General features: G+C 39.0%; 1 protein-coding gene across 1 annotated transcript in view; it reads right to left on the bottom strand.

Annotated features, from left to right (window-relative positions):
- The window catches only part of BEND5 (BEN domain containing 5), a 970,982-nt gene that overhangs the window by 447,675 nt on the left and 503,592 nt on the right, over nt 1-19,715 (bottom strand). Inside the window, exon 7 of the mRNA XM_074876087.1 lies at nt 6,867-6,906. Coding sequence (XP_074732188.1) covers nt 6,867-6,906 — 40 coding nt within the window. The remainder of the gene's footprint in view (nt 1-6,866; nt 6,907-19,715) is intronic.

Raw genomic sequence — 19,715 nt, 5'->3', positions numbered from 1 at the left:
CAATGTCAATCCTTCCATCAACTTTACACCCCTCAAAACCTGTAAAATATTTATATTTCCACATGAGGATTTATTCCTATTTTGTTCTAGCTGACATCCTTTCGTCACAGGTCTTACACGTTTTTGCCTGGGTGAGCCCCAAAGAGTATGCAGTGACTTAATGAGCAGATCAATTACTGTTCATAAGAAAAGATACTGTCTCTTTAAAGGTTATTTGAAGGTTGATTGCTATCTTATTGCTTATATCCTGCAAATCTATTCAGCCTTATGAATGAATTTGACCTTTTTATACTTACTGGGGAAAAAAAAACAGAACAGAAGTTAATTTAGAGCTCTATAATACAACACTTTTTCCCAGAGAAATGAAAGGGCATTCAAATCGATACCTGCACAATAACACTCTGATGAATGTTTGCACCCAATTTTCTCATTTTGCTAACTTGAGATTGGGCATTTTGAATAGTTCTCAAAGAACATATTCTTTATGTGCTGTGAAGTATGTGGTATTGTGTCCAAACAATGCTAGAGGATAATCATTATAGGAGTATCACTGGGCCTGAAAAGGTCAGTTAGTTAGAAATGTCAGCTTTCAATGCAACTATGCCGGACCTTCCTATGTAAGGATCCAATTAAAGGGACATGCCAAGGTGCATGGAAACATCATGGTGACCCAGAATAATAATAAGGTATTGTGGAAAAGCTTGATATTTTTCTTCAAAAGTAATGGATTAGCCTTTAGAATATCTTCTCTGCAGTCTTTATTTTGACTTCGCAAATATCACTTATTCTACATGTATCCATAAAAAGGTCCTTTTTTTAAAATGCAAAGGTGGGGATGAAACAGCCTTACTAAAAGTAAATATTTTTGCAACTAAATGAAAAAATTCTAGTTTCATTATTGGGTCAAGAAAGTGTCATTTCAATAGATATCAAAACTGTGATATTTGAGATGAATATAGATGGTCTTTGGGGAGACAGATGGGGATGTATCAGGGGACAGGCAGAAGGATCAGGGTGGACTTATTCTCTGGGGCCATGTTGTGAGTGAAGACTGTCTGCTCTGGGAAAAGATGGGAACAGCAACACTGTTCAGTGAGTATGTAGCATCTCTGCAGTCATTATTCCGGCAAATGGAGAGGTATAAGTAAGAATTAGGAAGGTACTGATCTGCATGAATAAGTAATTACAAGCAACAATATTACTTCTCCTTATCACAGCAAATGGAAATTCTTACAGCTCTTCAGATAGAGTAAAGATGAGAAATTGGATACAGTCAAATTTCCTAATTAGCCTCAGGACAGCTGAAACCAACTTAATGGCACGAAAAGAAAAAGTCCACGTTTTCTCTCTGCATTCTGTTAGTACCTCATTTTGCTAAAGTTTTAAGTCTGGAACAAACTACTTCCTGTAGTTTTAGGGTTCAGCTAAGACTGACAACACGGGAATTTCACTTTGAGCTGAGACTTTAGCATATATATTTTATTTGTATGGTAGAGAAACTCTTGTGCTGTGGGTTCAAACAAACCACGTCTATTGCCTTGCTGAGCAATGAAGTGTTTTCCCCCCCAAGTTATTTTACATTATTCTGGGCAAATGGGTGGATTAAGACCCAGTGTCTTAGTTATATGAGAAATAGTTTCACTCCTATCCATCACTGAGCATTAAAAGACTCAATTATTACTGGAAAGATAAGTAATTTCTTTTCTCCATCACCTTTTCAAATAAAATAGCATGTGAAGCTTCACTAACAAACATGAACAGTAATTATGTTAGGCTGTTTAAAAACCCAAGACGCTATCCCTTGACACATACTTAGACCAAAATCAATGTACTATTAATTAATAAGGACTAGCAAAAATAGTACCCGAATTTTAGCAGCAAACAACTTTCTGTCACATTTTATTACTCTGTATCATTTTTACTAATACCTGTCTTATAGCTTCATGACTTTGAGTTCATATTATTTTCATGCTTCAATTAGAAAGAAGTAGATAGCCAGACTATCCAGGAAGGTAATGGAAAAGTCTTGTAGCGGGGCTTAGTGGTGGAATTTATAGTTAAATGAAACTTTCAAATATACTATAAAACTTCTCCTTCCTTTACGTAGTTTTACTTGAGGTCTCATAAGCAGTAATATGTAGAAATGCAAAACTTAATCAGCTAAAAAATATAGCAAATCCCACATATCACTTTATGCAATGCCAGGAGAGTAGAAATATATTTTCCCAACCAGAGGAAATTAACTAGGCAACAGTCCTATATCTATAATTTAAAGCAGTAAAATATGTATGGCAGAAACTAAAGCCACCTTAAAAGAATTCAGGGTAGCAGTGTATCACAAATTAATGAAATGGAGACATTTTTAGAGCATGAAGCACTGACGATATTAAAGGGGGGAGAATATTTCACCACATAGATCAGTCTGATAAATACTTTTAAAATCAAGCTTTTTTCCCCTGTTTAAAAGTGTAAGAGCTTGAATATTAGGGGGAAGCACACACAAAGTCATTAACATTGCTCATCAAATCTCAATGCCGCTCCACAGAGATTAGGAATATCTCACTCTGCCCCTGCATGTAAACCTCTAATGTGGTCAGAGGAAAATCTGAGTAAATCAAAAGGCAGGAATTATGGAGCCAGCTCTTACTTTATTTCACCTAAAACAGAGCTGAAAGAAGCTCTAAAATACTTTATATTTCATGCTGTAGCCAAGTTGGGCACTATGGAATATTCAACTACCCCAGGTTTTTTAAATGCAATCAATTTACTGCTGCCAAAAGTAGTAGGTTTATATACATCTGGGAAACATGCACCTACAGTGCTGATGAATTTCTCCTGACATTGCACTGATTTCAAGAGAATGTTATTTTAAATTGGCAGTAGAGAGACTGGTAGAGAAGGATAAAGCCCTGAGGACGGCTGAATCAAAGAGAATTTCAAAAGAATTTTCCTGATGGTTCTTGGATAATATCACGTTAGCTATTTTCAAAGCCAATAGTTTCCAACACACTTCCATTTATGGTATCAATAATTAAAAAATACTTCAGTGGGAGATGAACTTACCTTACTGAGAAGAGAAATTGGAAAGCTTTATTATTATCATAAACACAGGAGATGCAAAAAGCTTTGTCTCCATGGAAAAGCTATGGAAACAGGGATATCTTATTTGCAACTATTGAGTGGTTACCACAAAATGTGATGTGATTGTATGTGCATGTTCAAAGTGTTACTACATGATCACACAGAAATTAAGGGCAGATCCTCATCTCCTCTGTGCAGCAAGGCCAAATTAAACCACCTGAAGATTAGGTCCTAAAACCCAAAGTCAACCAGAAGAGTGTTAAGGAAATATTTTGGATCAAATTCAGAGGTAAAACTAAGTTTAAAGAAAATTTAAATTACCAAAACTTAAATCTCATTATGTCCCACTCCCTGCCAGCACGTCCCTGCCAGCTACTAATGAATTTTTAACATCTTTCCCCCACCCCACTGCGCACATCGGCTCTGACTCCGGCACCCTGAACCGTACAGCACATTACAGTCTAATTGTAACTCACATGTCAAGGGGCAAGAAGAAAGGAGTGTGGTGAGAGCATTGATAAATTTAACTTAACATTCCTCCAGCTACTCAGCAGTAAGGCAGAGCAGTGAACTCCCCTCCACATTTTACATGGGTGTCAGTTACTTCAAAGGAATATATTTGAGCATGAGGGAGCCTGGCTCGCTCCCAGCTTATGCATCATTTGTGTCTGGCTGTTTCTGGAGACCCACAGCAAAGCAAAGACTTCCTCCAGTTTGGGGTGCATTGTGGAGCTTACCGTAGCTGTTTTCTTAGGGGCGCTGGAACAGGTCAGCTCTGTATGTTGCATGAAAAATGTGTAGCTGGAGCTGCAGCTCTCACCCTCTGCATTTCTTCCTTTTTCTTTTTTTTTTTTTTTCCCCATTTTTTCCCAGAGTGCTCTCAGTCCAGGTTACAGATTAACGATCTCTACCCATTCAGTTTAACATACAAATGTACTTTTAAGTCAAGAACCTGTGCCGTCGGGTTTTGCAGAGTTGCGTGCACATTGCTGGGTGTTTGGCAGCCGTCTGGAGTAAGGCAAGAGGTGGCTGCAGGTCACCCTCACAGCATGGGCTCGGCACAGTGTGGGCAGGATGCAGATGCAGGGCACGAGGAACGGGCACCGCTTCCTACCCATTGGTGACTCCTGGGAAATCATGCAACAGCCACAGGGAACAGCGCGATCCCACAATCTCTCTTTTGAATGTTTTGGCACTTGTGGCACCAAAAACTTAAGGGGTTTCTCAACACCCCTTAACGGACATTAATGACATGGTTTTACCTTGCAATTAACCTCCTTAACTGGCTGATCAATTTTTGGAAATTTTTTTCGTGGCACATGGAGAAGAGCTGTTGTAATACCTGCAAGGGATCATGAAGCGATTCTTGACTAAATGTACAAAAACGGGTTCGAGAATTTCACACACACACAGAAGAAAGATGATATTCGTCATGACGGAAGTGCAAATCACAGAGGTCACCTTTGGTTTTGAAGTCCTTTGTATACTCTTACAATTAAGCAATAGGGCTTTCGTGGCTGATAACTACGTGCGAGACATGGAGGATTTTCATACTATAAATAAGGCTGAGTGACCTCCTCCACAAACAAAGGCTTCCTGCCTGCGGCAAGGTGGAGAGCAGGAACAAGTCCCAAAGGATTAACAGCTGCAACTAAATAGCCCAGTCCCTAATTTGAATCAGTAAATTAAGGGATGACAGTGATTATGGCTGATCTCAGCCATTATAAACGATATCATGATTTTGTAAAAGCAAACTGTTGATGTCAGATCTCAGAGCTAGGACTCAAAGAATGAAATATTTTAAAGTTGCAGTCTCCAAAGAGAGATAAAAGCCTCAAGACTATGATTTATTTTATTTTATTTTTGTATTTGTAGGGCCCAAACTAGACCCTTTAATCCACAGGTTGACATTTTCCAATCCTACTAGGAATTAAGTGCCTAACTTTTTCAGCCTCTTTGAAAAATCTCAGCTTTAGGTTCTTAGGTAAGTTTGGCCTGAACCAGCATCAGGCTTCTTTTGAAAAATGCCTTTACTGAAAGCACAACTGTAGGCACTCAATTATATAATCGCGGCAAAAATATTAGGTTTTTTCCCTATGTAGCCAATTATTGTAGATTTCTGGCTAAATATCAAAGGGTAAAACTTGCACTTCAGAAAAAATGTGTGTTAGAGAATGCTTTTTTCCCCCCTTTTAGTGCAGTATGTCTACCTCTGCAGTTATTGAAAGCTATTTTGATCCTTCCAGCTAATTGCTGTGTTGATTTAGTAGATTGCTGTATTAAACTGAGAGATCTGAAGCAATAGCTGTTTACTGTGATCACATCTATGCACAAACTCAATTTAGTCAACCTTTTCACTGTTCCAGTGAATACTGTATCTGAAATTATGTGGAAGGTATCATAAATTCATTTTACAGAAAACTCTCATATTATGTTATTTTGGTCCCCAACCTTCTTTTTTCTCTTATTAAAAAAGTATCTGTGGACTTGGTGCCCTTATCCAAGATCTGAGTGTTTATTATGGTTAAGACCTTCAGAAATCTTTTTCTTTTTCCTCTAGAAATAGGGAATGCTGAAGATACAAAAAATGAAAAATGTGCCATGTTTGTCCTTGAAGTTACAGTCAGAATAGTGACAATGGCTGTATCACACTGTATTGTTGCTTTTATCAGCAAGTGCCCTGAGCATACATTAACATAATTGCAAACTGCATGAAAAGTGAACATGCAAAAATGTGATGCAATTGCCAATAGCCTCAAACATCTGTCCCAACAAAGTGATCCTCCTCCTTATTTTAATTCTTATTATTTTAACAAGGTTAGTGAAGGAGAAACCATGTCACAGATGATATCTACATTTAGAATGTCAGAACAATTATTAATGCAAAATTGTTATCCAAGCAAATGTGTGTCACATTTTGTTCACTTCCCATAACACCTGTTCATTTCGCTAACACGTTATTCCCAGTTAAAGCCAGAACTCATTAGTCCCAGTTAAAGCCAAACTGAAAGCTTAAACGCACATACATCTGAAAATTTGAAAAAGTTAACTAAAAGATAGCACCGTTCAAGCACATCTGAAGCCGGTGGGCAGCAAACTTCTGTAGCAGCTAGTGGAAGGAAACTGAGCCAGAAAAATAGTAATAAATTAAAAGTCACCCAGCTTTAAGAGCTGAGATCAAAGAGGAGCACTATTAAAATGACGAGCATTTCAATCACAGTGCTGAGACCTTCAAAACTCAGTACGCCAAAAAGCCCACCACCTTCCCAACACATTTTGGTTTACCTCCTCAATAGGTAAATGACAAAAGCCATTATGAAGCAGATTGCTTAAAGCATTTTAATTTTACCTAAACATTTTCTTACTCACTTCGCGGTTCTCCAGACCTAAGCCTGGACCTCCTGTCTCCCACCACAGGCACAGAGGGCCACTGTGTCCACGTTTGCCACCAAGGAAAGTCAAACTTGCATTTCTGTGATACTTGAACACACATTGTAAATTCGAGGGCATCTGCCCTGCAGATATACCAGTAACTCTAACCCCAGGAGGCTTAAAGAAATATCAGCACTCAAATTCATAGAGTAAAGGTCTGAAGAGGCAGCTCTGTGAACGGATAACTGCCCGGGGCTTTGCCAAGCACAATATAGCTGTCACTTGTTATTACGTGAAAGATTTTCTGGGGAACAGTGTTTTTCATTTTGCATGTCAGAGACAGGGGAAAAACACATTTAGACAACCATCTCTTTAAGAAAAGAGAAGAGAACCGTGCAGCAGAGCTCACTTACCAGGGCTGGTTATTGTCAGGAGGTCAAGCTGCCGTTTCTGCTGAAAAACAAATTATAAAAGGAATTGTTAAAAGGGGACTAATTTTAGTGGGTCAGCTTAGACCTGCAAAGTAAGTGTTCTGACATTTATAGCAGAGTTAATTACAAGTTACATGGCTCACAGTAACTCTTTTGGATGGGATCCACATGTATTTTATAAGGAAGAAAGAAAACCCTTGCTCAGTCCTTTTAATGTGTTTTTATTTGCACTTATAAAGTGTTACTATTTCTTTTTTGGAACATATACTTGAAATGGATAGCTAGAAGCACAGATGGACCGATATATTTATAAAAGTGATTTCTGATTCCACAGGGAAGACAAGGAACCAAGACAAGAAACTCTAAGTTCTTTATTCATATCAATCACTGACTCATAGCCTGTATGTGATCAAACACAATTATATTGCCTTGGGGTGAACCTTTCAAAGACATGTGAGAGGATCTAGACAAACTCAAGACTGATAAAAGGAAAGCTTCTTTTCATGCTGAGTGCAGTCAGCCCATGGATCTCATTGCCACCAGATATCCCTCTCCCCAAAATCTTGCCAGACTTGATCATCACTGGATATTTGTACAGATAGCAAATTATAAGGAGTTATTATGGCAAATAATCAAGTTTAAACAGGAGAGTGGTTTCTGGAAGGGCAGCAAACCTTCACAGGGCAAACCAACCTGTGCCACGAGGTTAAGAAAATTTTTTGCCTGGAACAAACTATGCCACCAATGGCTTGGTGACTGTGGGGTGCATCTGGGGTTCCCTTTCTTCTGTAACATGTAGCCAAGGCTGCTGCCTACTCCATGTTCCCAATCTTGGGTGATTTTCTCACCACTGCCTCTCTGTAGCCTGTCACTGAAATCCATGTGCTTCTGGACCATTATCATCCTTTGCCACCTTTCTGTGGGCTGAGAGCTTTCCATCACCAGCAGGGCTTTCCCCATCTCACAGACAGACTGTTAATCCCTCTTCTTCATAGCACTTTCTAAGTCACTGTCTTGTCCCTAACTTTGCCCAACATTAGTGTGTCTAGCTGGCATTGAAGATTATACTGTCCAGTTTAATTTCTCTCTCCTAATTTGCCCAATAATGTCTGTGTTACTTCCATTTATTGTCAGCCCTATTGATCTTTTTCTAATCTAATTCTCATCACTGCATTCACTGTATTCCCTGGGTGACAGCTCAAAGTCCTTGAGGAGGAAACATGGACTTGGTATTCCTTACTGTGAATGCTCTTCCTTGGAAACTATGACTGATGAAACTCCTTTCCAAACCCATCATTTCTCTGTAAGTGAAGTGTCACTGGCTAAAGCGTATGGGCACAGTTGATCATCCACTGAATATACTTGAGCTATATGCCCAACAGTGAATGTGGCCTGCTGGGAAGCTGAGTGGGGTGTGAGCCTGAAAAAACACATTTTCTGAAACTTTTCTGGCCCTCAATACCTTAGCTCTTGTACAAGACAAATCATATTTGTGAGAAAATTCATTCCTGTCTGTTTTCATAGGTACTCCTTCTTCTCTTAACTCTGATAAGTCATTCTGAGCATGACCTTAGCAGTGTGCTTGATCACATTTACTTTATTATAAAATACTAAGGCCAGACTATGCCAAGGCCTTTTTCCAGGTGTGCCAGGAGAATGGTAAAAGGGAGCAGAAGACCCTGCTGCTGCCTTGTGTCACCTCCACAAGAACCATTCAGAAATGCTGTCCCTACTCTGCTGGGGTCTGCTCACCCCACACTCCTTTTCCAGGGAGCAATAAAGCAAAGTAGGCAATAGTGTAAGCACATGACCCACCTCCCCAGTGGGAGCTGTAAGACGAAACATCTCCTAATGAGCTAAATTTTATATAGATCCTGTGCCTTAATCCTGATTCATATGTACAAAGCTATGAAATGCCAGGGCTTAGCACCCACTGGGCCAAAAGCTTTGCTTACATTTCTGAGCACAACTGGAATTCCAAATGCTGTATATCTAATGAACAGCTAGAGCAGAAAATATATATCCAAAGCCTATACTCTGTGAAAGCCTCTCTACTGGGAAAAAAGGTGGAATATAAATATCCTGCATCAAAGAAGGTTGCAAAATGTAGAGATTTGGAATAGAGAGAAAGGCATGTAGCCCAGCTGGCCCCTGATCCTGACTTGAGTCTATTAACTAGGGTAAAAATAAACATTAAATAAAAACCTAAATAGCAAAACCTGATACTACAGGAAAACAAAAGCATATAGAATAGGCTAAACAAAATAGGAAATAAAATTAAATTACAAGTCAAATGTTCAGTTTATAACTTGTTTCCTGCTTGGACGCTGCTTTCAAGCTGGCCTTGGAAAAAACAAATTGACTCCAGATCCAAGGAATCTTTGGGTATGTGTTGAACTTTAAGCTCAAATTATTTCTCTGACTTCAAGTGGAGCAGCACTGATCTTTTGCATCTAACACCTAACTGCTGCAAGGGATTTGAAATGCCACCAGGTTCTTGGCACTGGCTCCACCCAAGCGCTCTGGGCTGGAGCACGGTGGTTACCGTCTGCCCGCTGCACTGAGAGAAAAAAATTTCTCTGCTCTGACCTTCAGCCGACCTTGAAGAGGTTTCTCTAATTTAACTCGGCAAGGGGAAGTTTGTGCACACTCACCCAAGCCCTGAAGAGGAGGAAACAGCAATGTGCATTCCAGAATCATGCATTTAAACATGCAAAAATGCACTAATTACGGATCCAATCACTTTCTGGAAATTCAAGCCTGCTCTCAGCTCTCAGGGGCTAGCTCTCTGCCATTTCCAGGGCTCAGCTGGATGCAAGCAGTCTAGTAACTAGATGGGTTTTTTTAAAAAAAAACATACAGACACACTTATGAGTAGCTATAAAAGCAGCAGAATTTGAATTTAAAGAGAGAGGCATTACAAGTGTCACAAAGATTAATAAAATAATTGCATCAGAAGTTTCATGACTGTGGGGCTTTATATATTTGCTACTCCCTTCAGTGCTGAAAGATGCAAATTGCAGCTGTTGCCCCCCTCCAGCGTGATCACCCTCTCCCTGTTTTGACAGATTTCTTGAGAGATTCATCTCACAAGATGTCTGGCTTTTTTTGTTCTCCGTTTAGTAATTTTCCACTTCTCAAACACCTGCCCCTGCAGAGATGCTTGGGACTATCCCAATCTTCAGGCAACCTACTGTCCCAAGAATTACTTATAACCTGAGCGCTGAAATGTAGTGACTATCATCCCTGTTCGGGCGAGAGGTGACTGTTTCCCATAACGCTAAGGCTGGATTTCACCTACGTTGACAAAAAGGCATTCCATGAGAAACACTAAAATGATTTCTACAGCATCAGCCATAATTTATAAGAGGCAAACTGAAAGATTCCCTGTATCACCACAGGATCTTTATTGCTATAATCCTGTCCTACCCTTAAGGGGCAGCATCCTCATTTTCACTTGGCTGGCTATTTGAGAGCCTAAAGGCAGGAAGAGGCCTTTGGTGATTCAGACCAGCTTCCCACCTCAAGCAGTTTTCTATCATTGGTACTACCCAGAGGCACAGTCCCTACGGTGCATTAGGGCTCTGCAGCAAACCTGCAGCAGATTGTGTTCACTTCCACAAAATTAACACAATCTTTAATTAATGCAATAAGCACTGATGAGTAATAAATCATATTAAAATACAAGGAAGGCAATTTTTTAATAAATTAAGCATTGATTCACTCAATAAATATTAATCTACTAAGCACCAAGAATTCATTACATTTTAGAAAACCAGTTGAAAAACCTCGCTGGTGAGCTGGTCTGAAGTGTGCAGAAGAGTCCCTGTTCACCCATAATATACACTTATTTTTAACTAATTCCTTAATTTATCAAGTTAAGCAATTTGCCTGAAAGTTCCTGAACATTATTCCATTGCAATATGCAATCTTCTCCACACAGATTCTAACTCACCCTGCAGATCATTTCCTAAATTTTTCTTAGTAAATCCCTTTCTGGGTACCTCCTTGCTCTTCCTGGATGTTGACAGTCTTTAAAATATTTGCTGACTGGTGTCATTTAATTTTCACCTCAATTAACTCGGTGAGAGTTGCAAAACTAGAAAACAAAATGTAGGGGGGTGTAAATTAACTCATTCATTTAAGTTTAGCTTATCTACGAGATGTTCTTTCACACTTTGCTCTCTGCAGACTTCCTCCAACCTTTTTTATAGATGTGGGATGTGCTGCACTTGCTGTGACTCTTATCTACAGATTAGCAAAAGAGAAGGAAAAAAAGCCAGATGCAAAGATGCCCCACGAGACTGATATGGAGCTGTTTCTGTAGCAACCGATGATTTTCTTCTCATGTAAGAATGAGCCTAGTCATATCTAATTCTGAATGTATCTGGGCCTCACTTGCCAGCCAAAGCTGTGTCAAGTATAAAGTCAATATAGTCAGAAAGAGCGATAAAAAAAAAGCAATTATAAAGTCATCTTCCTACTCCTACACTCCTCCTCCAGCCAGGATCCAAAAGATATCCTTACCCCTGCCTTCTGTCCCCACACCCCATGTCCAAGCCCCCAACATCCAGCAGAGCTGGTAAGCAGAGATGGTGGTGGCCGCCAGCCACCCAGGCATCACACACACGAGGCTGCTGGGCTGGAAGCTCCTTCAGCAGTCCCAAGCACTCACATCCCAGGAGACAGTGTGCTTGGGTAGGGGTTTCTCTAGACCACAAGGGCATGTATACTTGCCTTTCTCTGAATCTCCATATAAAACTCCTAAGCCCAGAGCAGAGATCAACTTCAGCTTTAGAAAGCCCTTGCTGGGTTTGCACCATTTCACTGCCTGCCTTCACTCTGCGGGCAGCATTTTCTGCAGCTATGAACCCAAAGGCAGGCTGCCCATCTCACTAACATCACCTGCCATAGTCACCCACACAAAGCTGGAATTGACTCTCTGGGACCACAGGAAGACTTTGTCTTCCTAAATGTATTTCACCCAGTCTGGTCTCTGCTATTGATCTCTTCCATCTAATTTTAATGTGCTTTGAACAGGTGTCTCTCCCTACCACCTTCAAACTACTATGCAATTCAGAGGGTTTAAAATTGAAATCAAGTGCGTGATTTATTTTTTTTTCTTGGAAGCTTTGCCACAAGTTGTTACTAATTGTGCCTTTTCCTTTTAACTTCTAAATTAGCACTTCTCTTCTATAAACTGACTGTGTTGACATAAGAATGATTGAAACCAGTGCATCTTCTCGCAAAATAAAGCTGAGTATGTATTGAAGGGTGAATTTCACATTTTTATGGGCTTTATTATTGCCACATTTTAAAATGTATCCTCTAACATTATATCATGAAAGAACCTAAAAGTTCAGAAAAAGATCAGAGATCCCAAGTATGGAACTTGGCACGGTGTGGATGGCAAAACAGGGCTGCCCACAAGCACCACCAGAAGCTTTCTTGGTTTTGCACTGGAGGTATATTACAGTAGAGGTAAGGGAGGAAGGAGAAGGTGCAAAGGGAGAGGTTAAAGGCTGTATCCCATCCTCTCACACTTGCCTCTTACCTGGCAAGTGGCAAGCTGTCCACCTCGGTGTGTTCTGCTCCTATGCAAAAGACGTTTCTGTGATAGAGGAGTGGTATACCTTCTTATAGTTGTTTGTTGTTGGACAGTTTAAGAAATATTCAGGGCTAATCAACATCTGGAAAAACTTTCTAAAGAAAGCTTTGATAACGGAGGGTGTTAGAAAAAAGTAAATATAACTCAGTGAGCATTTCACATCTATCTAGTTACTCAAATGCAAGTTTTGCTACTTGTACCTTCCTTCCCTTCAGAGTGCAAGACTTATCTCCAAAGAGAAACTCTCGATTTAAGCTACTAATTCAAATCCCGTTAAAATGGATAATTTGATGATTTAAAGCTGCTTTTTTTAAAAAAATCACGTTATGCCAAGCAATAATATTTTCTTTCCATCCTGAAATCACAGGCTTTTGTTCATATAATGAAGCAAGATCTCACATTTTGTACTTCCTTTATGATTAGCTGCTAAGGTTTTCTGGTATAATGATAAAATGAACCAGTCGGCTTGTTGACACTTGACTGGGATTTTAGTAAACTGCATCTGCTGTAGCCTACTCTGTGGAATCAATTATTGATAATATAGGTGTGGGAGAACACTTATAAAGTAGTTTGGGATATGTTATCACTCACACTAAGAGCTATAATGAGCATTTTAAACCATTTTAACAGTGACCTCTACAGACATTTGATTGTTGCAATATTTGGTAACTCAATTCTGGTTTAGAATCAAAACCAAGTCCAAATGATGAAAGGCAGCACCAAACCATAAACCTACTTTACTCATCCTTCTAGTTCACATATTATTCTACTTAATATCTGACACCTGTGTATTTCTTTCCCAAAACCTAAGTGCCAGGAATAGATGGTACTTTCTTACCTTTCAGAAACACTGCCAAACAAGTAGCTAAGACCTCTCCTTCTCCCCACTTTGAATATTTATCTCAAGAACGCAACACTCGTGCATAATGTTCTTACAGTCCTATTTTGCTTAAAAGCTATTTAGAAAGAATATTAATACAATGAAGGTTAGGGAAAGATTGAAAAGCCATGCAAGGTATCTTTGGGCACACATTCAAATACTCTGTAGTACCTATGGCAGTAGTAGTAGGTCACAGCCCTGAAGCCTTGTGAGCAGATTACTATCAAAAGCAGCAGATCACTGTCCAATGCAACAGCCATGGGAGGCTGAGCAACCTGAGCAGCTGCACAGCGGAGGCCATTTGCAATGTACATGCTCGGTTTTATTGGTCACACAAATTCACAGTCTGTTCCACATATTCTTGAGTGACATCTACTGGTGCTTTATCCATAGGTTACCTTATTTACATATAGAGCAGTCATAAAGATAGTATCCAGATTCTTACTGAACCACTAGGAACCAAAAAAAGCCCATCCGTTCACTATAGATGTTTACAATCACAACAGAAAGTCATTAAGACTATCTTATCTCTGGAAGCAAAGAAAGGAGAAATGAACTGCTTTGGAATTAACTGATCCTTAACTTTGCCAATGAGAGTTATGACAACAGAAAGCCTCTTACGTTTTCTGTCCTTCTGCACCTGTAAACCCACAAGCATCCTTATACACCTCAGTGAAGAACACAATGGTAGATTCATTGCAACTGTATGGTTTGATGATGTATATTATGCATATACAGTGCATCCTCTCAGATGTGCATGTAAAAGGACATCCTTGATTAGTTAGTAACAGTCTCTTTTTAACCCAAGTCAAAATATGGCAACCAAATCCAATCTCTTTACTGAACCAAAATGGCAAACTCTACTCAGAACTCCCGATTTAACAGGTTTCTATCTTCCTTGTTAATCCAAGCCTGAACTGCTGAGACAAATTAATGCACGGATAGCCAGTGCTCTAGTAACTCTGCAACCTGTGTAGAGTATGTAAGTATATGGAGTATATACACAAACACTGGTACTTCTGCCCCAGTAAAGACTGAGGAAAAAGAATGGATGATATAGACAATAGTTTGTCTGTGCTTTGTTCTGCTCTTCCCCAAAAACTTTGGGCCTACAAGAAATGAAGGAAGAGAATAAGGCCCATTTCTCCATGGTCTGGCCCCACATCCAGGTTGGAATCAAGCCTCTTTGTAGTTCCACTTAGAAGAAGGTGGCTGTGGCTATGTGCATGTTTTAAATGAAGCATATGTACTTACACAGCAAGGGTTTGGGATCTACTCATTCCACAATTTAACTCAGCATTTTCAAGGGTTTGTTTTGGTAACAAACCACCATGCAGGTTTTTCATAGTTTGGTGTATTATTATGTAAATTGCAGAGCCATGGTTATAATCCTGTGCTTGTGACATCAATTACTTAATGCCTATAGAGATTACTGTAATGCCACAAACAGCGGATTATGTCTTAAAGTACATAGTAAGCAGCAGGAGCTAATAAACTCTTCTCTTTAAATTGTATTTATTTTGAAAAAAAAGAGTAAACAAGGGCAGGAAAAACTATACAGACCACACACAGTGCCATTAACAACCAAAATCTATACATGATGCAGATCACTTCAGGCATTGCACAGCCATTCTTTAGTTGTGAATTCCTGTCTTACATTAAGTCTTACGAAGAAAAGGAGCAGCACTAGTGAAAGCAATTATGAACTTTGAAAGTTCACCATTTGGTGGGGGGTAAGCAACAGTGTTCAATGAATGTTTAATTAGAAACAAAGCATATCTACCTATACCAGTAATAGGATATTGACTAACTAGCCATTGTTTATGGGCTGTTTTAGATAACAGACAAGACAGATTAACCCCCAACATAAGCAATTTTAAAACTAAACATGCAGTTGTAGAAGCCTGTGATCACACAATAATGGAGGCACAAATCCAGAGGTTTACATCCCTGCTCTGCCCCATCTGGACCTTGAGATTGAACTTCAGCTGCTTACACTCAGCTATGAGTGCTCTGACCAGCAGATCACTTCTCCCAAACCTTCTTTTGCTATGTATAACTAACTAACTATGTATTGAAAGTGGGACTTAAGTTCCAACATCTGCATCCAACCTGAGTAGTTTAGCTACCAGCTAGTAGCAGTTGTCCTATGTTCTCCATGTCAACTAATACTAAATTTAACAAACTGTCATCATGCCAGAATAGCTAGCACACTGGTGGTGAGAAGGCTGACTTGGGTTCAAAGAAAATACTGTTTTGAAAAAAAATTAATTCTATGAAAAGAGGAAAAAAACCCCAAACAGCTAGAACTCTGAGGGAGTTACTGAGAAGTTTTCTGAAGCACAAGAAATTTTCACTAGAAGAGTCCTTCTTTGTAAGAAGTTAAATACCTTCTTGTTCGGGGAGCAGCACGTGTTTGCGCTGGGTTTGGCTCCTGCTCTGTATTGAAATTCTGCTCAGGGCAGCACTTAACTGGAAAACAAAACTCTGAATTACAGCACTGACACGATCCACTTCCTAATACACCTGAGCCCAGTCAGAAGAAACACTTCTTTGATAAACTTTTAAGAAACAGAACTCCTGTGGTTTCACACTGTAAGAATATAAGTACAAATGGAAGGAAGAAGACAACATATAAAAGATGCAACACAAGAGTTCTGAACATAAAATTTCCCCCAAATGATTGTGTTTTCATGCATAAAACTTATGAATTATGACTTTAAGTCACAGAATTTAAAAAGACCCTGTGATTCAGCAACAGAGTGACAATTATCATGAGAGAACACAATTTCTCTAGTTGCCGTCTGCCTGAATCCCTCCTCCTCCGAGAGCTCCCTGCCTTTACTTCTGATTTTGTGGGAATTATCTGGTTGTGTTTATCTCAGGTGTTACTGTCTCTTAAGGTGTTGGAGTGTGCCTGAGATGCTGGTGAGCTGTGTGACAACACAGTACAGCAATTTCCAGATCATAGTTCCAGTGGTTGAAGGTATTCTGCAAACGCCCAAAATATATTCCCTTTCCACTCAAAGATGGCAATATTGGAAGGCAACCAAGTGACTAGTATCCAATGGTAATGCATGCCATTTTATTTAGAAGAAAGCCTCAATAATAAGTTGTATTTCTGCTATTTCACATTCAAACATCTTGTAAACTTAAACATTCAACACAGCATATTTCAGCTCTACAAGGAAACCAAACTTTTTGCCTGTAAGCCCAAGTAGCTGGGCTGTCTGTATAACACAAAGCAGAATAAATGGTGGGAGAACTTTATGACTGCAAAATGGCATGCATGAGATCTACAGGCTATATCATCTCCAAAATCCTTCTGTAGTGATTTCCATTTGTGCCATCACCATTCAATTTCAAAGCTACCAGTATCACACCTACAGCTCCGTGCATCCAAGTATTCAGAAGGAAAAGACAGAGCTTATTCTGTTTTGAAAGTCAGTTTTTCACTTACCATTACTATAATTGTAAATATGTACACACATAAAAATATTGCATATGTATATAATCACAGACACATAAAAAAATTGTGTGTATATATCAAGGCGTGTCTATTGACTTCTGCATTGTACAGAGAGAAGTAAATGTTTATAAAACTGTATACAGACATCACACTTACAGACAAGGAACCTGTATAAGCTATATATTGTAGGTACAGAAGAAAAACCTAAGAAATACTTGAAAGTATCACACCTATCTAAGACCAAGCTAGCATTTTTTCACCAATAGAAACATGGCAGCACACACATTTCCTAGTTAAAGCAGCATCTCTTTAAGGAGCCAAAGGAAATCAGTGTGAGGGGAGTCATTGCAACTGATTTCCAATGCACCAGACTGGACGATTTCATTTTTTAATCTTCAGCTCTAAATTCACTGGCCCTCCACTCCTATCACATTCATTTTTCCTCTCTCTCCCCTTTTTCTCAATCCAGTGAAAGTGTTATGGTCCAGTTTCATCTGCATTTGCAGACTGCTAATATTATGGGAATGTAAACCAGTAAGATAGGAAACACCTGATTCCAAATACTTGCACAACAGCTGGACAAAATCAGTTTGTTTTGGTTTTTTTTTTTTGCATCAAGGGGGCAACTAACTCCACCCCTCCAACTTCTGCTCTGGCTGACGAGACACCATTACAGCCAAAGACTTTTCTGCAATAGGAACAGGCAGGAGGGAAGGGGGAAATAACTGTGTGTTTTCACATTTAACTTCAGAGGATTATTTTATCTGAAAGTCTTGCCCCTCTCTATACTGTGCAAAGTTCCTTGTTTACTGTATATAAGTCAAGACAACATGATCAAAATAATAGTGAAAAGTTAAATTAGAATCTAGTATGTATGGACAAATATATAAATTTATATGCCCAACTATTGTGGTCTCATCTAATTTCAAGCTTTTCATCTAATTTCAGTTTGAGTCTGTTTCCTTTCATAATCCATGGCAGTGAGTTAGTTTTTCTATTGCTCAAAAAAAATATTTTTTTTTTCCAAACCAGACCACTGCTTGTCATATTCACTTAATAAATGATTCAGAGCATCCCAATCTTCATTCTTCTAGAAACTACATATTTAATTACAGCCCATGAAAGCACTGTCTGGAGAAGTCAAATGGCAGCAATGAGCGTGAGCTATCTGGGAGGTAAAAAGAACAATCTTACTTTCCAAAGACCCAACATTTTCTCATTCATTTCTGAAGTAATTTTGTTCTAATTTTCTACAGCACATGCTAAAATCATTACTAAATCACTGTATCTGAGCATCTGGAGACACAGAACTTGGAACAAGGTCCACTCAGGCTGCAACCTGCATCAAAACTCCCAAAGACGACAAGGGCAGAATTGGGATGCCTTACAGCCACTTCCAGGGTCACTCTGCCTCTGTACATTATCTAGTGTAATTCATGTTTAATCTAAGGGTGGTGTCTCTAGAATTGTTAATAAAAACAATAAAATGGAGGCTACTGGAACCAAGGTAGTATTTAGCTCTATACAGCCAAATTTGAACATTTTTATTTCACTTCTAAAATTTGGCATTTTAGCCCAAACCCTTCACCCAGGTGCTTTAAACTGTGAAAACCATTCCAGGAGCATTTTTATTCACATTTGAAGAGAGCTATATATGTTGTATGTAATATGTCATGTTATATGAAAAGAGAAAATAAAGGTTTGGTTCATCAAAATCACTGAGCTGAGTTAGCTTGCCTGAGAGCAGCCTCAAATGGAGATCTGTGTAGGAAAATGAGGCCATCCAGATCTTACTATTTTGTTCCTCTCTTCAGTACATGTCAGGTTATTCTGACTAATAAAATAGGGAATAACATTTGTCCTGTACACTGAACAGAGATAAGAGGTCTGAAATCCTCTTTTCATTAGCCTCGTTGCTAACTGTTTCAAATTATCCCCCTTTTACAGTTGTTCTATAAGCAGTTCATTGGGGACCTGCTATCTGATATATATCTAATAGTCGTTAAAAAACACAGAACAAATACTTGTGAAAAATCTTTGTGGTGACTGACAAATACAAGACTGTGTCGAGCAGCACCCAAAGCACAGGGACTTCGGTGGAAGCGAGAAAGGAACCAAATGCCCTCTTAAACAATTTTGATATGAAACTGCTAATTTTGCAACACAAATATGCAGTTGCCTCAGGGTTCAGTCTAGCCAAAGGCTGCGATTTTCCAGCTCCCCTTGCTGAGACAGTCACTGAAGGCAGATCATGTCTCTCAGAATCAGATCTCCAGAATTCAAAAGCTGAGATTTACTCATAAAAGTGTAAGAAACATTTAACTGAGAATGTAGTAACTATGTCATGAAGCTACTGCAAAGCAGCTGTTCTTGGATTACACAGAAAATATGTTTGTCTGGATAATCTGAAATGTGGATGTTAACCTATGATTTGTGAGTCACCCTGAAACTTCCAGGATTCAGAAAAATACAGTTCTGTATTTAAACTGCTTCCATTGTTCTTATTTATGTTCTTAATTTATTAGAAGAAATCCAAGAGGTTTCCAAACATCCATTGAATATTAGCCTTAAAAATTAATTATCTAAATGTTAACAACATTTACACACTGTGTTTGGAATAGCATTTTGCTTCCCCAAACAGTACATACTTTTTAGTTAACAAAAGAGCTGTGTTATGTCAAGAGTAACTCGTGAGGAAGTATCAGTCCATCATTTCAAACCAATTTCACAGCTGCAGGAAAGGTGAGCAAAGTTTCCATAGGTGAACATAGGAGGAAAATTTATCCTTGTTCTTACCTTGAACTCTGCTGTGTCAGACAGCTATGTTTCAGGATTTTTTTAATATATTTTTTTTAAAGACCAACACACAAATGT

The sequence above is a fragment of the Strix uralensis genome, chromosome 8 (genome assembly GCF_047716275.1).
Source record: "Strix uralensis isolate ZFMK-TIS-50842 chromosome 8, bStrUra1, whole genome shotgun sequence".
NCBI lineage: Eukaryota > Metazoa > Chordata > Aves > Strigiformes > Strigidae > Strix > Strix uralensis.
This window is presented reverse-complemented; position numbering and strand designations above follow the sequence as displayed.